The sequence below is a fragment of the Odontesthes bonariensis genome, chromosome 9 (assembly GCF_027942865.1).
Source record: "Odontesthes bonariensis isolate fOdoBon6 chromosome 9, fOdoBon6.hap1, whole genome shotgun sequence".
Taxonomy (NCBI): Eukaryota; Metazoa; Chordata; class Actinopteri; order Atheriniformes; family Atherinopsidae; genus Odontesthes; species Odontesthes bonariensis.
In genome coordinates this window covers 18,886,733-18,908,598 of record NC_134514.1, presented here as the reverse complement: position 1 = coordinate 18,908,598, position 21,866 = coordinate 18,886,733, and the positions used below count along the sequence as shown (strand labels likewise).

Genomic DNA, 21,866 nt, shown 5'->3' with positions numbered 1-21,866 from the left:
TACTGTCCTGGCGGTGAATCGCCACGCAGCACACGCAAACGCCGACAAAGCAAAATGAAGCATAAATGTCTCAAGCCATTAACGCAAGCGCAAGACGCAAGCACAAGGGCAGTTAAAAGAGGTATAACTCAGCCTTTACAGCTGCTTAGGTCATCAGGAAGAACACAACAATACTTACACACTGTACACAAAATAATAAATACGTGCAGATATTATAAAAGAGCAACTTTTACACTTTTGTATAAGCATAAAAGTTAAACATCAAAAACTCAAGAAAACAAAACCTCTGAATATTTAATCACCCGAGTCACTGCAGGCCAAACAGGGGCAATTACAACCACATAGATCTGCTTCTTATATGTCTAGAATTTTTTTTAACTTGTTTAGTAAAACAAGCTCTCTAAGATTCAGGTGATTTTGGCACAAGTCTCTTTTTGGGCTCAAAAAGAAAGAAAGAAAGAAAGAAAGAAAGAAAGAAAGAAAAACCGTTTTAATTTGAACATTTCTTTAACAATTGCTGAATGTGAGCAGTGAAGTCGAGGGAATCATTGAAAAGGTATTTGTATTGGGAGAGTGATTCTCATAGTCCTGAACAGTATTAACAGGTGGATAACGATAAAAATAAAAAATCATCAAAATAATTAAAAAAAAGAATTTGACACATTTCGATCGAGATAATTAAAACAAAATCTAAATAATTGGTCCCAGGAACGACTCCTGAGGAACACCTTTGGTGACACTGAGGTAGCTAAAAGGACTACCGTAATTACCGCCTGAATGCACTAAGATCTGCCTGATAGATCATTTTAACCATCCCACAGTATGCTCAGACAGTCCTACATGATCTCATGATCCACAATATCAAAGGAGATCAATTTAAAGGGGTGTACAGCGTTGTTGTCTGAAATTTCATTAAATCATTCGTTACTTTTAAGGCAGACAGTCACTTGTCACATGAACTGCGAGGTGGGTGAACTCACTCCTCGTAGAGAACACATCTGGATCACACATTGCCAACGCGCCCTGCGTCACCAAGTGTGGACCCCGTCCGCACCTAAAGCCAGTCCTGGAGGACCATCTGAGTGTGCAGATATTAATAGATGGGCACTCTATGTACTGCCTGCTGGTTGTTATGATAAAGTGGTGGAGACAGACTGCAGAGAGAGAGACGGCTGGCAGGCTAAACATGATTAAGTTACAGCGGGAGTCGGGGAGGCCGCACTGCAAACTGGACAACACAGAGAAAAACAAACTGCAGAAAAAACATCCAGGGGGAAAGGTCGGCAAGCAGGTGATATGATTACAGTTTAGTTTGAGTTTTCGGATTATTTACAGATGTTGTGATTGACACAGTTTTGACTTTGTAAAAATTACGCAGGGACATGAACAACTATTTGTTTACAGCATTTCTGAGGTTTTCATGAGCTAAAAAAGACCAGAGCAAATGTTCTTACATTTAAAGAATGAAAAAACAAATAAATGGCACATCCGCATTCTAGGGAAGATGAATTCATCACACAAATTAAAAAAAATCTTCTTCACTTGGCCTGCTATGATGTCAGGTTAATGTTAGAAAGCGTTGGAGAGACATTTAATTGACTTTGCTCCTCTTCCCTTTCTTCTCTAAGTTTACAAACCTAAAGAGAGGAAAATGTCATCAGTGACTTCTCGTGCTAAAAGGTTGATGGCAGAATAACAACCTCACTTTATCTGAAAATGTCTACAAAAAGGAAAAGTTGAGTTGAGTCAAACCTATTGCAGCTGAGGTCAGACATTAAAACCACACAGCCAACAACTGTGCCTCGGGGGGGGGATTTCAGCCTACAGAGGATGCTGCTTTCGTCAGTGTTTCCACACCAGGAGGAGGAAATGATAAGTAAGTCACTAAAGGTCACAGTCAGGTGAAAGAGCTCTGATCGAAGTTTGATCTGGGTTTGAGCTCCCAATATGATGCCATCCAGCTGTGTTAGTGTCACTGAGGCAGAAGCTTTGACAGCAGGATACTCTTCTGTATATGACTTTGACCTCTGACCTCCCTGAGGGTCTTAAAATGAAAACACAAGTCCAGCTCGTCCTCATGGTTACAAAATTGAAGCAAGTCCCTACACTGCGACGAAGTTGATTCAGTAACACAGATAAAATCAGCAACTGCCTCAAAGAAAGAAATCTGAACAGCAAGAAAAATACTTTCCCCAACACCGTTTACACAAATGTCTGGCTTCACTTAGAGGCCAAACAATCATTAGGCGTTTACAGAAACAACAGGCAGATTCCCAGTCACCCACAGCTACCTCATACCAGTGGGAGTTGAATGAGAACAGCGTAGAGCCGGGAGTTTCCATGAAAATAGCTGTTTCTCAATATTACCCACAAGTAAATCAACTATGTGTGTATCACTTTTGGTTTGGCTTGGGTTTCAATTCAAATCTGCCCAACAGTTAAAAGTATGAAAAGTCAATCAATACGATTTCATATCATTTGAGAGGACTTAGGTTGTTTTTAATGCTTAAACATTTGCACTGACTTCACACTGTAGAGCTGGTCTCACACATCACGGGGGAGCTGCTGTGTGAGCCTCAACAGTGGGCTGATAACAGAGGTACAGCACATGATGTAACATCGCAACAATGTTTTTGTGAGTTTATTAGTGGAACACACAATGCCGAAAAACAAAAAATCCCAAAGCTTGCGTGACTTTAGAGAAACAGCTTGGATTTCACCTCCAACTGTTTCAGTACATTCTGTGATCTGAGGAACAGAAAGATAAAAGTGAAACAAAGAAAGTCCCCCAAGAATGAACATAACAAAGCCAAAGCCATCTGACTGAGGCCTTTCTGTCAGGAACATGATGAAAATTTAAAAAAATCCCTAACTAGCAAGTAAATCAGGACTTTCTTGTCTCCCAGCAACTTCACTGGGACACAATGTTGATGTTTATTGTGCAATGAGGTATTACTAATGCTGGAATATGGGTGTAAATGGGTGGCACACATATATGTCACATATTAACTGGACAGCAGATGTAATAATAATAATAATAATAAATCAAATTTGTAACACACTTTTCATTAGCAAAAATCTCAAAGTGCTACAAAGTACAACTAAAATCAGGGATAAAATCAACATCATAAAAATCATGTGGCGGCAGAATAGGCTTGCTTAAAAAGAAAAGTCTTTAAGCCTCTTTTGAAGTCGCCCAGTGGTTGCGGAGCTCTCAGATAGACCGGGAGAGAGTTCCAGAGACGGGGGGCTGCCACAGAGAATGCCCGATCTCCCATGGTCCTTAATCTGGATCGAGGAAGGTGGAGGAGGTTGCAGTCTTGTGATCGTAGAGATCTGGTGGATGAATGTGGAATGAGAAGGTCCTTCAGATAATCTGGTGAGGTTCCGTTTAAGCATTGATGGGTGATAAGAGCAATTTTGTACTGAATTCTGTAAGTGACAGGAAGCCAGTGCAGATCATGGAGAATAGGTGTAATATGGTCAGATTTACGAGCTCTCAATAGAACCCTGGCTGCACCGTTCTGAATGTATTGAAGCTTCTGAAGATGTTTTCTGTGGATTCCAACAAACAGAGAATTGCAGAAATCGAGCCTGGAGGAAACAAAGGCATGGACGAGAGTCTCGGCATCAGAGAAAGAGAGAGATGGACGAATTTTGGAGATATTACGAAGATGAAAGTAGCAGGTTTTAAACAGATGCTTAATGTGATTTTCAAATGTAAGTTGAGAGTCCATTTTTACTCCAAGATTTGTAACAGGGGTGGAGAGGGAGATGTCCAGAAAAAGAAATAGTCGTCAGAGTTGAAGTTTGAACCTGATGAGGGGTGCCAATCAATATGGCCTCAGTTTTGGAGCAGTTTAACTGAAGAAAATTCTGATTCATCCACATCCTTATCCATCCAGGCAGGTATTGAGGGCAGTGAGTGAAGATGGTGATGATGATGCTCCAGTTCTAATGTAAAGTTGTATGTCGTCAGCATAACAATGGAAGGAGATGTTGTGCCGATTAATGATTTGACCTAAAGGCAGCATGTAAAGGGAAAATTGCAGGGGCCCTAGAACTGATCCTTGTGGGACACCACAGGAGACACAGACAGTCTGGGACTTGGCGTTGCCAAGACTAACACATTCCAGCCTATTGGAGAGGAAGGATTTAAACCAGTCCAGAACCGTGTCACAGAGACCGACCTCCTCATGAAGACGGTGGAGGAGGATATTATGATCCACAGTGTCAAAGGCTGCAGTGAGGTCAAGAAGGACAAGGAGAGAAGTAGAGCCAGTGTCAGCTGCCATGAGGACATCGTTGGTAACTCTCAGCAATGCGGTCTCAGTACTGTGCGCTGGACGGAAACCAGACTGAAATTTCTCGTACAGAGAGTGCTGTTGTAGGTGGAGCTGCAGCTGAGCAGCAACAGCTTTCTCCAGCAATTTTGACAGAAATGGGAGGTGGGAAATTGGGCGGTAATTGGAAAGAATGTCTGGATCCAAGTTGGATTTTTTCAGAAGAGGTTTGATGATAGCAGTTTTAAGAGGCAATGGAACATGACCAGATTTCAGTGACTTGTTTATTATTTGTGTGATTAATGGGCTTATTGCAGCGTGATTGGATTTTATGAGTGACGAGGGGAAGGGATCCAGGGCGCAGGATGAAGGCTTCATTGTCTTGATGATAGTCTCCACTTCACTCTGAGCAACATCGTCAAAGCAGCTCAGGGACCCAGAATGCACACGGGTAGATGCCAGCCGAAGATCATGAAGGCTATGGAGCTGAGATCGGATAGAGCTAACTTTGTTTTGGAAAAAAGAAAGAAACAGGTTGCATTTTTGAGCCGAGTCCTCAGCATGAGTTTGTTCAGTGGGATTAAGGAGATGGTTTATTGTAGAGAAAAGCTGTTTAGAATTTCCCGGGCAGCTGTTGATGATGTTGGAATAATACTTAGACCTCGCTTCTTTAAGAGAAAAGGTGTAAGCTTTCTGATGTTCCTTATATGCCTGCTTGTGTACAGAAAGACCAGATGACTTTACACGTCTCTCAATAGCACGGCCTGCTGCTTTCATGTTCCGCAGCTCATCAGTGTACCAAGGGGCTGAGCGGGGGAATGACACCAGCTTCGATTTAAGAGGAGCATGGAGCTCCAGAAGCTCCTGAAGAGAATGATTATAGTAATGGTAGCTGTTTGATGACAATAACAATGCATGCAATGCTGTAGACAGAATTCCAGTAGAAATGGAAGTGGGAGCACAAGCAGTAATGGTGTGCATTTTGATCAATTTACCACACTCAATTGACAGAGTTTTTCTAACTATGCATTTAAATGTCATCACTCCTTGAGACCTTTCCCTGAATGATAAGGGTGTAGATTTCATTCAGAATGATTATGTGAACTAGTCATTCTCAAATAACCCTATTTATCTCTAGTTCTTTGCTTATTTTTGAAGCATGATAACAAAGTGTTGTGTTTCCTGTTTTACATAAAGCCAAGTCCCTCACCAATCATAGCGGTGGTAGTCACTTACTGTTTGGATGCTCAGATTTTCATTTATCGCCCAGTGTCGTCAGGGAGTCATCTGACATTCATTCAATGCCATGGCAACGTCCCCAAACACATAAAAAGAGTCATAAAGAGCTATTTTTAACACAGAGCAGACAGAAGATTGAAGATGAAGTCCAATGTTTAAGATCAAAAAATGGTGCAACAACATTTGAAATACAATAAATAACGGTTGAATTAAAAACTCTGTTTAAGACTGAGTTTTACCGCCGATCTCATATTAAATTGAATTCCAAAACTTGAAACGCCAAACTCACAAAATCAAACGCGAACGCAACTTTCAAATTCGCTGCCTCTTGTAGACGGACTGAGAAAAGGCACAGACGTAACGCGATGAACTTTGTGATGTTGCTGAATTTTTCTCTGGATGCCGATGCAGCAAGGAAACCGTTAAAATTAGAAAATTAGAGTGACAGTGTCCATTTTATACTTTGTTGCCTTTGCTTGTCTGATTGTCCAACAAATTTTAATATGCGCCATGGGTTTTTGTTCCGTCACTACAGTCAATCTATCAGAACAGTCCTTTCTTCAGTTATTTGGTCGGCATGCATGTAATATTTGTGATGAGTGTAAGTAAGGGGCTGCACGGTGGTGTGGTGGTTAGCACTGTCACCTCACAGTGAGAGGGTTCCTGGTTCAACTCCCAGCTGGGGCCTTTCTGTGTGGAGTTTGCATGTTCTCTCCATGTATGTCTGGGTACTCTGGCTTCCTCCCACTGTCCAAAAACATGCATGTTAGGTTAATTGGTGTCTCTAAAATTGTCCTTAGGAACATGTGTGGTTGTTTGTTTTGTGTGGCCCTGTGATGGACTGGCAGATGACAGCTGGAATAGACTCCAGCACCCCCCGTGACCCGACCAACAGATTCAGCAGGTATAGAAAATGGATGGAGTGTAAGTAAGCATAGATACTCCATGCTTAGCAATTCATTTACCTTTTTAACTTATTTACTAGCTTTATAAAAATGGATCTTTCAACTTAACTAATCCCAAAAATTTGGTGGCAACTTTTTCGAGATACTTTAACAATTTACCAGCAAAGTACAAGAAAAAGAAAAAAGAAAAGGTTCTGTCCCAAAATAAAGCGTTGTCGAGCTTTAATTGATGAGCACAAACAGCACTATTTTTGGAAACGAAACATCTCTCTGCTTACAGCTTTTGAAGGACTGTGAGCATACAGTATATACAAAAGGAACTACCACAGATGGTCCAGAAGCAAAGCCTTGACAACATGTGGAGAGCAGGCTGACTACAGAGCGTGGCGGTAAAGATAATGCATGGCCGAAGCTTGGCTTGGCTCCCATTAGCTGGATCTCAGTCCTGAGTTGCTTGCACAAAGGTGAACTGACTCTAAGTGAATGTGAAACGGAGTGAGATTACTGCAGATTCACCCGTTAGTCGGTGGTTTGCTGGACGAACAGACAGAAAGAGGGATGCGAGGAGAGACATTCAATTTACCAGTTCACTTAGTGCTCAGCACATAAATCAGTCTGAGGTAGTAAATAACTGAAAACCACTTCTCTTGCTGAATAACGTCCTGTTTGGACAAGGCTGAGGCTGCTGACTTACTAAACTCACACGCAGACAGTTCACTCGATGTCTGTGTGACAACACAGGTTACACGCCAAAATATTCTGAACGATGGCCCCATCCACAAGGTGGCTCTAGTAACTATGCAGGAGACAATTTCAACCATTCAATATTATTAAAAAGGAACAAAAAAACACAGAAAGTTCTCTGAATAATGGATCTTTTAAATGCCTGCAGCTTTATTTTTCCCAAGCAGACACCGGGGAGACTGAGGGCTCCAGCGTGCCTGAAACAAACTAATTTGTGTTTATGTTGCTGTGCTGACTGCATCATTCCTTTTCTCAGTGTTTTTTTTAACTGTCTAAATAAGAAACAGTGCTCACATTACTCAATTGTCTTATGTCTAAGACACACAAAAGGTGGCTGATAATCATGTGAAGAAAAAACAAAGAGAGAACTTGCACTTGATTTAGCTCAAGTTCCACACAGCTTGCTTCATAGCACTGATGTGATAGAACTAAAAAGGCTGTTAAGCTACAAGCAAATGACTGTTCCCAAACAATAAATAAAATGGAAATCATTTTTTTTCAAAAAGCACACAGACTGAGTTTGTATGGTGCACACTGTGGAAGCAGGGGTGACGAAATCGCATGAAATGTAAAGGAACCTTATCCATACTCATATCTCAGAGGCTGACTATCTGCAGACTCTGAGTCATCACTGCATTATCTGGCTGTTTTCACTGACTTTGGCAGCAGTGTTTTAGGTGCCAGAGGATTTTAAAAATAGGATTGTTTCCCTGCTGGTCTGCACAGGTGCCTGGGTGACTGTGCAGGATCCTTCTCTCTGGGCGGAGGACAGACGTACGGGGCTGACCTTGGACCTAATGTCGGCACGGTAATACACATGGTCTGGCCATCTTGGCACTAAAGCCTGACCAATAACAAATTTGCTAAAGTGCAACCGTGGAGACAGTCAATCAGTGACTTTGCAAAGTAAGAGGAGCAATAAACCAGAAGAGGAGGGAGAAGCAGCAATCTCTCCACCTAATTCACTTCAGAGCCCCCAACAGGTTTCATTACTGAGATTGCACTGCAAAGAGTAATCCGTCTGACTGTGGTGTAAATGATAAAACACACGCACACACACTCTGACTAAAGTAAGAGATAAATAGAGAAGAGGCAGAGAAATGAATGATCTGCTCACTGGGGCTGTGATGCTGACTCACCAAGAGATAAATGTGTCAGACCTGATTCTCCATGAGCGAAGAATGAACTCAGCTTCACACTTTAACCAGCCTCTCATACAGTACACATGGTCAGCGTATTGTTGGTGGCTTACAGGAGGCTATAAAGGCACTAAAAGCGAAGTTAAACAACAATTTAACAAAGCACTGATACTGTGTCTGTAATTAACTTATGAAGTGGCAGTTAGGCACTGATACTAGCACTCAAGCACAAACTGACGCCATTTAAGTTAAATCCCACTTTAAAGGGCACTTAGACATTTTACTGCTACTAATGATCATCAGCTGGTGTTCCGTGTGGATATATTGCCTGTCATATAATCTTCATGCAAAGCAGAGCGCCCAGTTTTCCACAAAGCAAGTCTCACATATGTCGTCACTCATTTGACATATTTTCATATCGTCTGCTACCATTACTGATATTTCTAATTTAAACTCAGTGGGTAGTGTGAAAACAGCAAGGATTATATATATATATATATATATATATATATATACATAAAAATCCTCTCTCTATCAGCTCTACAGACTTTATAAATGACCGACCGACTTCAGTCCTGTTTTCCTTCACTAACAAAATCCAAGACTTTTGATTTAAGACCTGCTGGTTCTTTGCAAATCCTAATTCTACCTCACAAGGAGTGACACTCTGTGCAGAGCTCCCACTCCTGACAGTGTTTCCTACACAACTCAGATTAAGCTCGTAGCTCATAAAGAGATGAAAGCACAACAATCATCAGCTCCCAGGAAATCTGCTACAACACGCGGGCTCTTCTCTGTTTGTTAAGTTTGAGTTCAACTCTGTACAGATGTCTAGAGCTGCTTTACCTCCATTTTTCTGCTTACAAAGGTTACAATTTCTGCCCATTTGCCTTTGAAGTAGCCAAAACAACAACATCAGCACCTTTGTGAGAAGTGCAGAGATTTTCAACTCATAGCGCTTGCAGTGTAAGCACAAAAACAGCATAAATGGTCCATAAAAAAACCATGCAGAGTCCACATGCAGTCCTCTAGGCTGCATGTGCTCCCAATGCCTTTGTCACAATGGCTTTGTGTCTGCTTTCAAGCCACAAATGCACACAGACAAGAGTCGGCTGCTCCTCCCTGACCATCTCAGCAGCAGTGACAGTGAAAGCTCTGAGGCAGAAGGATTGCAAAAAAGGCACAAAATACACCAACCAGACTGACACTAATACTGACCAATGAAAACTGCGCTGTATCTGCTTTTGTGCTGTGGGAAAATGAAGAGACATACGAAGGCAACATATTTTATTACACCAACATGCATTATAAATCACTTTCTACAAGCTTTGAATGTATGCGATTCAGTCACTAATCAACAAATAGACACAACTCTGCTGAGCTGTTGGTCCTCTCTATAATGCAGCAGCACTTATCAGTAGAAGCAGCTCATTGTTTTTCTGCTTCCCGCTACTCTGACAACATCTATTGTGCACACGGTCCTCTGCTGTCTCCCAACAACAGCTCTGACTTTCACCGGTGGTCCGTAAGACAATCTGACAGAGCAGCCAAAGGCATCGGGGTCAGTTACAGGTCTGGCACAGATCCTGTGTGCATCCACGTTTGTTGGCACAGGACAACCAGGCAGACTGTTAATGTACGGACTCAGGTGTGTCTGTAAATCTGCCAGCTCTGACTGTCACAGCTGCAGGGTGTAACTCGAGTTTTATCAGCAAACAAAGAGCCAGCGGGGGTGATGAGAGATTAATCCGCTGGTAGAACCTCTTACCATGATGAGCCCGGTGGTGATCGGGTCGTTGCAGCCGTGGCACAGCTCCCCAAATTTGGCCCAGTAGTCCCTTTTGCAGAAAAGACGTCCATCTTTTTCATAATACCAGTGGGACAGTGAGGCGCTGCACTCACAACACCTGAGACCGAAACAGACACAAAAGCAATTCATGAACATTTTTAATAAGGATAAAACCATCTCAGACATACCAGCACAACTGAAAGAAAGCTTGTCAAATCTAAAAAAAAATAAATAAATAAATAAACAAACAAACAATTCTGAGGTGATTAGCTGCTTATTAACAATGGAAGCGGTTACTTTCGGCAAAAACTGTCAACACGTGTACATGCGAGTGAGAAGGACATTAGTGTTTGCCCTCCATCGGCAGGTCAGACCAACAGGATCTTTAAGAAGTTATTTTTGTGTTGACAGATCATAATATTGTGCTGCGGTCTGTAAACTGTACTTTAAACCTCCTAATCACACCTTGCAGGGCCACAAATTACAGTTTTCATGGTCACAATAAATCCCTTTGTGGATCCATCACACACACATCACTCATCACAGCTAGAGTAGAAAAACAGAGTGATGGCAAAAGAAGGACACACAAAAAAAACAAAGCTGTGTCTGTAGTTAACATTACAAAATCCAGCATCCAGCATGTGGATGTGATGGGAGCTGCACATGTAAACAGTTTACTGCGCAAAAGCTCCACAATCTGTGGACTACAAAGATAATCGGCTGATTATATCAAATAAATCAGCAACCAATTATTTCACAGGGCTTAATTCAATCAGGAAAAGTATTTCCAGTATTTCCATGACCCAAGCTGCTTCACTCAGAACCCTTTTCTAGTGTAATTTGTATCAATGTAAAAATAGGTCGGCTAACGCAATAGAATCAGACCCAACTGCAGTAAATAAGCTGAATAAAACCTAACTATATTGAGTTTAAACAACAAAATTGCCTGCTTCTTGTAGACAGACATGTGCAATAATTATTTCCATTTTTTTACAAGTTATATTTTTGTAATAATATAATTCATCAGACTTTTCTTCGATTTACCTGCAGCCAACAAGAATAAATCATTCCACAAACATAAACCAATACATTTATATGATTCAGGCATATTTCTATTACGTCAAACATGTTTCCCAGTTCATTTATTTATTCCTTTTTTGAATTAAAGAAAATATGAATGCTGAAAACATCTCCAAAGCTCCTTTGTCAGTGTGCTGTGGGCTGGTTTTGATTACCTGAAAGCATTTTATTCTCAAAACACTTCAATTAAAAATTCAGTGCATCGCAGACAGGATGAAGAATAAACGTATTTAAGTAAAGAGAGACAATGTAGAAAGTAAATGATCATTTGAATTTGTAATTTTGCCTCAGTTATCATTACAGAATAGTATTTCCTGAGATGAGAGGAAAAACACAGCATAATACTGACGGTAAGCAGCGATTTGCTCTCTCTGAATCATCTGCATTTGCACTGAAAAAAAAACAACTTGTTTTGTTCAAACACAAATAGGAAATAATATTTCAAAATGGTACGTTGGGGTGCACTTTCCAGTTAAATAACGCATAACAAAGTTTGACATCATCTCCTGGCAGCTGTTATCAAACCAACAGCTGTCACCGTTAAAAGCCCCAAAGGCCAAAATAACCTTCTTCTGGAAATAAGACAAACTGTACAGCAGCTTCAGCAACATAGTCATTAATCATGAGTTGAGCTGTTAAATTAACCTACGTTAAAGTACCTGTTCAAACTGCAGTTAATCTTAGAGTAGAATAAATAAACTAAAACCCTGCAGCTGTGGGCAGCAGCTCAATGTCCTCTGATTTTCTGAAAATGGGCCTCTGGTGCTGAAATGATCAGCCAGAATAATCTGCTACAACCTACAGTTGAGCAGACAGTCTGATACTGAGCCCAAATTGGTCTGTCACCCTGATCAGTAACACGTGTTGTAGAGTGAAGCATGGATGACAAACACCAGGATGATGCGGGTTTGAAATTCAAAGTAAAACAAGTGTGATTGGTTTTTGGTAATTGATGGGTCAAGATGACACTCTCATATGACTCAGGAGCTTTTGCTGAACACACCTTGGAACAACCAAACACAAAAAACAGGAAAAACAAGGAAGAAAGGATGTTCATCTGTGTGTTTCCGCTTTGTAAACTGTCACATGCAGGTGATGTCAATACATAAATCAGAATGGGCTTTAATTCTCTTGGTATATACAATTACGCACAGTTGAATTAGTGTACTGCTGACGTGCTCTGAGGCTTGTGTGCGCTTGTTATCTGATTAAATCTCCGTGTCTATCATTCATGACTAACTGAATGTCTCCACTCATTCCCCGTGGAGCTTTCCTCCCGTCAGCCAGCCGTCTGGCCTCATCTCTGCTGAGGGCATCTTAAAATGACGTCAGTGTGCTCCGAAAGTATAACAGAGTGACAAACATTGCCACGTTCCAGCTTTATATTTTTGCAGATTTGTTGCTTTCTTTCCTCTTATGTGATACTGAACTTATAATCTTTGGGTTTGAGACTTTGGAACGGACAAAAACAAGACGTTTAAAAAGTTGACTGCGGGCCAAGGGAATTCTGAAGGACATTCATTACTATTTCATGACATTTAAAAGCCCAAACAACAGATCGATAATCGGCAAATTGATTGAGCACTCATCTCTGCAGTAGAATTTGCAGAGCAGCTACTTAAAAGCAGCAACCCTTCATGATTTTGCCCGGGGTCTTGCATCTTGTTAAGCTGCACACACGCCCACCTTGAATGACCTTGAAGCACACCCAGACACACATGCAATTTATTTATTAGACCGTCTCCCCAGTGTCTGCATGCAGAGCTTCTCTGCAGCTCAGCAGATTGTTGCAGAGCTGCTACGGTATGCTGCATGTTCGGATGAACGGGGGGAGGAGGAGACCTCGAAGTGGGTCAAGGCTTTTAGAAGACGTCCGCAGCACCGAGGCAGCAGCTACTCAGCTGTCTTGGCTCTCTGCCGCTCAATAACTGCCTTTTACCGCAAAACCCTGCTGAGGCAAAGTCATACCTGGATGAACACATTCACATAGGCCGGAGGGATTTCACTGCTCTGATATTCACAGAAATGTCTCTGAACAGAACTGGGAGTTGTCCCAGAGTACTAAAGATATGGGTGAATACATTAGTGACTCCCATAGAAAGATTCCAAATTTTTCCTGCCTCCAGGATGAGAATCTTATCTGAGAGCTAAAGCAGACAAGAAGCAAAGCTTCAACTCAGGACTTTCATAGGTGGGAAAAATTACTCCACCACAGTAAAAATGAAAGCCTATTCAAAGATAGCGGTTAGTGTGTTAATCATGTGTGCTTCTGGGCTCAGTTTGGTGTGACAGTGCTTGTGTGTGCTTTGGCACTGACGTGTAAGAGGATTATCAGTGTGAAAGAGTCACAGAGACTTTGCCTGATGCTCCAAAAATGTATCTGGGTGACAGCTTGACGGTGTCTCACATTCTGCTAAGCTCTGACACCTCTCTGTACATAAAAAAAAAAAAAAAAAAACGAAACTGCAGAATACTAACAAAAGAGAGATGTGAGTTTGAGAAGATTTGTAGGTAAGACAATAAAGGCAATAATATGAAAGATACAACAGTCTAGGATAGATATAAAATAACTGGGACAAAAAAAAAAAAGACACTTGCAGGCTGCTTAGGCTGCTCAGACATAAATAACCCCCAAAACCCCCCAAAATCAAAATGGATCCCCAAGGGCAGGAAGCAAATGTTGACAAATGAACGGAGATAGAGGGAGGAGACTTAGTAAATCTGCAACTGTCCACCCTCCTGCTAAAAGCCCCGATGGAATTAACTGAAAGTGTCAGAGTGGGTAATAAATTCCTTTTACAGGTCAAAAGGAGGCATTCCTGTACGTGGCCTCTCACTGTCCTCCATCTGAGTCCACACCAATCTGGTTTCTGCTCAGTGCTGTCACATTTACTTACACAGCGTCTGCATCTAGCTTCCCAACCAGTGATAACTGAGTGGACGCTGACATGAAAAATATGGTAGGATAGAAACTAAAAAGGTGGGGTGCTTTAAAACTTCTCAGTGGTGCTTTGTGGTGGTTAAAAGCAAATGTATTTTAAATAAAGTTCTGCTTATCAAAGATGATTTGAAGAATAGAATTACAACATATTTATTTCTTATCTTTATGTGAACACAAAATCTTTACAAACAACTACTTAACCTGATCAAACCAATGCTTAGATCAGTATACGGACATGTTGAAGCCATTCTGCTGCTTCTAACTTAACTTTCATCATGGTCATGATAACTCTTTTAGTGTCATGTAAATATGCTTATTGACTTTGAAGGGATTGCCAGGCTCCCAGACAGCTGATTAAACCTGTTTTATGATACATAATGTGATGTTGAATGTGACAAGCTATATAAAACCGGTCTAGTTGCAATAGAAAAGTATTTTCAATTTCAAACAAAAAAAAAACCTAAAAACAAGCGAATCTTTACATTTTCTAAATTGCAACTAAAAGAATTTTGGCCTTTTCTTCCACCATTTTAGTGTGAAAAATATTAACATACTATGTAATCCATTATGAAAATAACTCAGTTATGTTGCAGTTGAACAGTTAATCAACTGTTGTCACAGCTCTAATCCGAACAAAGCCGCACAAAACATGAAGCTGGTTTACTGTCTGACTCTTAGTCTTTGTGGCATTAAACACCTCGCAGTGAAATAAATCCAAACCAGAGTGTAGTCTGACTCCCACACACAAAGCCTGCTGACCACAATCACCTGGTCAGCGTTTTATGGTGTGTGTGTTCATGTGTGTAGGTGTGCACGTGTTAGCTGTGGGTCATTAAATGACGCGTGGGTGAGGCCGCTACAGGAAGCAGGACGGCTCAAAAGGAAACCGTTTGCATGTCCTGGTAGAGGCGCGGAGTTGGATCATTACTAACTGACAGATGCAAAGCTGAAAGATTTACGAGGAGCGCCAAGTCTCCGACACACACACCCTCAAACACGTGCATCCCTTCATTAATTATTAACTCCTCCATCATCTCCTTCAAGCGCGGCAGGACATCCGTCTTACGTTTCTCTGCAAAGACAGCAGAAATGCCTGGAGTAGTTCTGATCAATAACCCAATACGCAGACCTTTCACTAAAGGAAGCAGGAGAAATCAGACGGTTGGATGTCGAGTGTGTGGAGGCTGATGATGACAGAAACTAAACGTGTCTGCTGACAGGAACAGCCAGAATGTTCAGCTGCTGTTCATGTAATCACAGACTAAGCTGAAATCCTCGCTGACAAAGAGAAACAACAGCCTCAGGGAAAGACAGGGGCAGTGGGTTGGAGGGGTGGTCGCATACACACACACACTGACGGGTGAAAGTCGAGATCAGGAAATGGCAGACTGTCTCGGGGAGACCCCCGTTATCCCCACTAGGAATTCCTGGTGCTGAGCCAAATTTCCACTCCTGATATTTTCCTGAGAATTATAGAAGGAGGTCTGAGCCATGGCCTTGACAAATTGACTTGTGTGACAGGTATGTGGTTATCTATTAACCAAATGTATCTATGAGGGCATATTTGGTCTGAGCTAAACTGGTTTGATTTACTTAGCATTTACACATTAACAAACCCTGCACAGACAATCGTCCCATTCCCACGCAACCTCTCTGGTGCCCAGACCGTCTCCCCTATCCCCCCCCCCCCTCCGTCTCCATAGTAACAGAGAATGCCACAGCGATGATGTCACCCTGTCAGATAAAAAGTCACCATTACCTCATCTCCTCTCTCGATTGGGTGGCTTCAGACTCTCCCAGGAAATCCCACAGCAAATCAGATTCCAGTCTGTTCCCCTGACCTTAGCAAAGACAAGCTCAGCAGCATTTACAATGCCATTTACTCATTAGCTGCTGCTCTTAAATGCAAGGAGAAATCAGTCTGTGCATTTCAAACAGCAGATAATAATAATATAATAATACATTTAATTTTAAAAAAGCGCCTTTCTCAACGCTCAAGGACACTTTACAACACATTAAAAAACACAATAAATAAAATAACACAAGTTAAAAAAGAGGCTAGAGGGAGAATGCAGCTTGAAACAGATGGGTTTTGAGTTTTGATTTGAAGAGGGGTAAAGAGTCAATGTTGCGGATATCTGGTGGGAGTGAGTTCCAGAGATATAGCTGCACCCTCCAAGGCCTCAACTCTGTTGAACAAATGTTTCAGACTGTGGGAGACAGTCTCTCTTTCTGGGGCCCAGCAGTCTATTCACGTGGTAAACAGAAGCTGCGGCAGACTGTGAGTAAATGAGGTGCACGGCAGCAGTTTCCTTTGTGACTGTTAAGCTGCCCTGACTGGCTGGCTGTCAGCACAGTCAGTCTGGGGCCTTCTCACTTGTTCCAGATCAGATAAATGATAAAAGAGGAAGCTCTGGGAACCAGGATGAATGTTTCAGGAGCTATCATTGAGAAGAAGGTTCACATAGAAGGTTTTCAACTCTGAGTGTAAAAACAAGCAGAGGACACTAGCATGTGAAGGGTAACTAGTGGCAGTGCGTTTAAAGTTAGCTCTGGTATCATACAGTGTTTTTTTTTTGTTGTTTTTTTTAAATAATGCATGGTTGCACACTGAAATGACTGAAGCCATTCCATAACTGCAACTCTCCATTTAATCTGAACCACGCAAAAAATATTTACTTTTAGTTATTGTCTTTTTGTATCACACAGTTGTGGAACTATGAATTAACATTTTTCTGATAACATGACATGCAGAATACAGAGACTGAAGTGAACACCGAAGGGGTACAACTAATCAGTTTGTTTGAAAGGCATCAAGCAGGTAGATTTGGAAGCCCCCTTTGATATTGCTTTTCTTCTAGGAAACACAGAGTATTTTAACCAAAATCAAATATGTCTGGAACCTGAGAAAAATGAATAAAATAAAATAAACAGCAGGTTGTTGAAACGTGAATCCCGACTACACTGAAAGAGAAGATGAAGAACGCTTTCTGGTGATGGAGCATCACATATTTCAGTGGCTCCACTCAGAACTGGTGGAAGAACTGAAGCTGGTATTTTTGCATCAGGAGTCCAGCACAGAACTGGCTCAAAAAACACAATTTTTTTGGTGTAAAGAGGCCTGAGACTAACTTCAACTTGGTTGATATTAAATAATTGCACAAACTTCTTCTTCTTATCATTATTATTTTTGTGACATCTACAGTTTGATTGGAATTAGCTTTGGGCACCTTGAATATAAGATATTCTTTATTGTCTTTACCGCATCATCATTCTGTGTAAATCAGGTAATCATTAACACTTCAGTGGAGCATCCAAACTTCAGTTATTCAACTTAGCAACTAAAGGCGAGCCCTGTTTTCTACCAGTCTATATTTCGAAGGTGAGTCCACTGCACAGTTCTGCTAAATGATTGAGGTCAAACATGATTGGGGAAGGAAAATGAGGGCTTTAATCTTCTTTAAAAAAAAATAAATAATAAAAAAAAAAAAAAAAAAATCACATTTAGGGTTTAAGTCTGGACCCCATCAGCTCCGAGCTACGCAAAATGGAATTTTCAAAGTGTGATTAAAGTGTAGCAGTGAGAGTCAAAGGTGAGAGACAGGAGGATGGAGATTAATCAAAATGTGCCAAGAGACAGAAACACTCCTGTCTCCCCTCAAATGTTAACAGCTGGTATGAACTGTGGGACACGAAGATGATGAGTTCAAAGAGATTATTAATACTTCTTTTTTCTTTTCAAAGAACAGGCTTCCATCAAAATATAAAATACAAAATATTACACATGTGAAGATATTCAATGAAGGTCTGGAGGCAACACTGATTCTCACAAATATGTAATTCAAAATACAACATTGTGACTCGAGCAAAGGGTTGTTGATCGAAAACTGTTCATGTCACATGAATATAAACATAATCATAGGGAGTTTCACATCCTGCAGAGAAACTCTGTTAACATCTAAATATCCAATCCAATTTTATTTATAAAGCACTTTACAACAACCTCAGTCGACCAAAGTGCTGTACAGAAAAAATATATAAATAAACTGTGGTGGAAGCAACAAAGTAGTCATTTTAGAAAGTAGCTATTGAGAGAAACAACAGAAGTGAGCTGCTGTGATTGAAGAGGAAAAACTGGACAGGAAATTATTTCCTGTCTTAAAAAAAAGCAACAAAAATTTGAGCTCACCTTTAATTTTAGGGACAAAGGTTGAAACAACAATATTCAAATCATGACAAAAAATATGTCGAAGTTACGTCAATGACCCCCTTTGTTCCAGCTGAACTGATGATGAAAAATGCGAAAAGGAAATTAAAGGCAATTAAAGGCATGTTATTAGAAGAAAAAGTAGATGTAATCCTAGAATGGAGGTTTGAATTAAAACAATGAATTATTTGGTACAGACAGACCATAAACTCAACAACAGGATAGTTCAGCACTGTTACACTGATATTGAGCTTCACAGAGGGATGGGAACAGCTGTGCAGCCATTTCTGCGTTTTATGTTATGGCTGCAGTTCAGGGTCTCGATTCTGTGTTTCAGTTTCACAAAATGTTTCACGTTCAGTTTGCAAATCTACATGTAGAACTTTTTATTCTTTAAATAGGGAACTCCTTTAGCAAACTTCAGAAAAATGAGATGGACAAATGAGTTTCCCCTGCCAGCCACACACATTAGGATACCGACACAAAACCACTGGACACTGGACTCTCATGTGGTGTCAGTGAACACAACAACTTACACAGACAAGACAGAAAAATTCAAAGACGACAACAAAGTCCAAACCACACAGACGATGACAGTCACATGTGGGGCTGCGAGCTTTGATTCAGTGTCACAGCTTGAGAAGAGGGAAGTCAAAACAAATTTTTGGGTAGATTCCGAGATAAAGAAGTGTGACACAGTGGACCCGATGCGTGTTGTGTATTTGGGGAAGTGAGATGTAACTTAAAGAGAAATGAGTAAACTTCAGTCACTACATCCCTCTAACACACTGGTCACAACATATAAACTGATTGTAAGTGCAAACACCGGATAATAATTCTGCTTTTAATTACAAATATGTCAGGTTAAGAGAGTCTGATTCAAAGAAACAGGAAGTGAAACACAGCAGCTCTGAACCACCCCGCCGATCATCGAAAAACAGAGCACATCGCCAGAGCTCGTGGTTTTGGTCATCAACTGATCGACAGAAAAAGTCCCAGTGAAAAATAACTCAGCTGATTAAAAGATTACAGACCAGACGTTTGATCAAGTCAATGAGAACATGACCCAAAATAATCAATAAACCGAAAAAATCAGTTTCGATTTAAATCTTTTGACTTCACCGGGCACAAAGTTAAATTCGCCTGTATCCTGTATTGACTTTAAACAGTAAAGGAGAGTTAAGAATTGATCACTTGAATTAAAAAGCAGTGATCTTGATTAATCTGTCGATATTTCTAATGAGTTACTTGAGCAGAAGTTCCTAAGATAAAGAAAACTTTCAAGTTTCAGGTTCCTAGGTATGAAGATGATCAGACAGTAACACACATTGTACATAATGGCAAAATAACCATGTCTGGCCTGCTAATCTGGAAAAACAAATGATTTTTTAGTTTTCTATTGTTTCCTAGAATTTTGAAAAGCAAATAATTAATCACTAATTAGTGATCAAAGCTTAGCTGCAGCTTCATTCTACATCTGAGATCATGTGAGTCCAAAGCCCTGAAACAAGCGAGCACGCACACTTTGAGTTGAGTGTACGTGCCTTTAAACTTAATTTTCACTCTTTTAGGCTAAGTTAATCCAAATTCATCACTTACAGCTTTTGCTGCAGACGCTTCCCTCTGCATCTGTTCTTCGCTGACACGTCACCCATGGGAACGAAGGTCTTGTTTTGACAGTTTGGGGACAGACTCATGTCAGCAGGTCTGATGTTCAGCTTGCACCGCTTGGCTGTCAGAGGCTTCAATGCTGCTGCCTCTCTGTGCTCTGTCTCTCCTCTACTTCCTCTTTCAGTGCAGCTGCATCGAGAGAGGAGGGTCACGCTTCTTTATCATCCGTTTCCCATCCTCTGGGAGAGGACCGGAACCTGCGACAGCAAGGGCTTCGCCTACAGCTGCCCTGCCTGCCCCACAGCAGATTATTTCTTTATTTTCAACCTCTTAAAGAACCTTCCCGGAGTAATGTGAACAGCCCATTTTCCTGCACTCGTCAATCAGTTTAAAGATTTTGGCAACCCTAATCACATTTTCCAGCTGTCCATCATTGGTTAAAGCCTTCCTCATCCTCTCAGATAATCACATATAGCAGCCTCCTAACAGGAGAAGGGAAGTGCTCTGCTTTCTAAACGATGAGATGAGGTGAAAGTGAGACAACAGCTTCTCTTTATCACATCTGAAGTGGAACATCACTCACAACTGAAGTTTTAGTAGCCCCAAACAATGAGCTGTCACCCTCAGAGAGACAAAGGATCATTACTAACATCAACTGATGTTAGCTTAATGAATAGCTTGATGAATTTTTTTAAATTCTAAGATGCTTCTTGACGAGGGCAGGAAAAATGCACGTTGATGCAGTGATAGAACATTAACAAGAGTTTGCAGACTACCCAAATCATAGTAAAAGACCATTAATCTGTTGCTAATCTAATGGAGCCTCATACCATCAGAGATGCAGAATTTTGAACTGAGCGATGATAACTAACCAGATTGTCCTTCTCCTGTTTAGCCTAGACAACAAAGGCGTCCATGGAATCCAAATCGAATTTCAAATTTTGATTCACCTGACCTCAGTTTTTCACTTGGTCTCAGTTTATTTTCGATGAGCTTTAGGCCAGAGAAAACAGCAGTGCTTCCAGATCATGTTCACATATGGCTACTTCTTTTCATGATAAACCTTTAACCTGAATTTGTGGATGGCACAGTGAGCTGTGTTCACAGCCAATGATTTCTGGAAGTGTTCCTGAGCCCATGCAGTGATTTACAGAATCGGCTCTGTTTTTAGTGCTGTACCGCCAGAGGATACCAGTATTGCTTTTTGTCCATGTTGCTGGCAGAGACACAGAGATGTCTCCAGATTCTCTGAATCTTCTGATGATATTATGTGCTCTAGCTGATTGAATATTCAAAGCCTTCACATGTCTGTGATAAGAAACATTATTCTGAAATGTTCCACAATTTTATGAACCTCTGCCCATCTTTACTTCTGAGAGACTCTGCCTCTCTTAGGTACTCTTTTTATACCCAATTATGTTACTGACATGTTATCAATTAACCTCCTTAGAATTCCCCCAGTCATTTCTTTTTAGTTCCACCCACTTTTTCAGCCTTTTCTTGCCCCATCACAATTTTTTTTAAACATGCTGCTGCTATCAAATTCCCCAAGAGCTTATATTTATTTTTTTAAATAGTAAAATGTCATTTTGTCAATATATGATATGTTTTTTTTTAATTCTGTTGTGAATTATGAAGTATATTGGTTTATGGGGTTGTACAAATCAATGCATTCTGTTTTTATTGACATTTCACACAGCGTCCTACCTTTTTTTTTTTTTTTTTTTTTTTTTTTTTAAATCGGGTCTATAAGATATTTATGGTTCTTTTGCCGCCGTTGATGCTACTCAGAGCGTCTGGGGAAGAAATTTAGCAAATGATGGAGGTGGTGGTCCACATGGACATCTCGGCCACGAGTCATCATGGCAACGGTCTCTATAGATAAACCAGCATGGCTCATTATTTACAGTACATACACAGTATGAGGC

At 40.8% G+C, this 21,866-nt stretch overlaps 1 protein-coding gene across 2 annotated transcripts in view; it reads right to left on the bottom strand.

Annotated features, from left to right (window-relative positions):
• Positions 1 to 21,866, bottom strand: part of limk1a (LIM domain kinase 1a) — a 49,308-nt gene that overhangs the window by 18,241 nt on the left and 9,201 nt on the right. Inside the window, exons 1-2 of one of the 2 annotated variants that reach the window (XM_075473506.1) lie at positions 19,927 to 20,099; positions 10,079 to 10,217 (exon numbers count right to left, since the gene is read on the bottom strand). In XM_075473506.1, the coding sequence (XP_075329621.1) occupies positions 10,079 to 10,217; positions 19,927 to 20,024 (237 nt within the window). In that variant the 5' untranslated portion in view covers positions 20,025 to 20,099. Of the gene's footprint in view, positions 1 to 10,078; positions 10,218 to 19,926; positions 20,100 to 21,866 lie in introns of those variants that run through there. The other variant, XM_075473505.1, reaches the window with a different exon arrangement.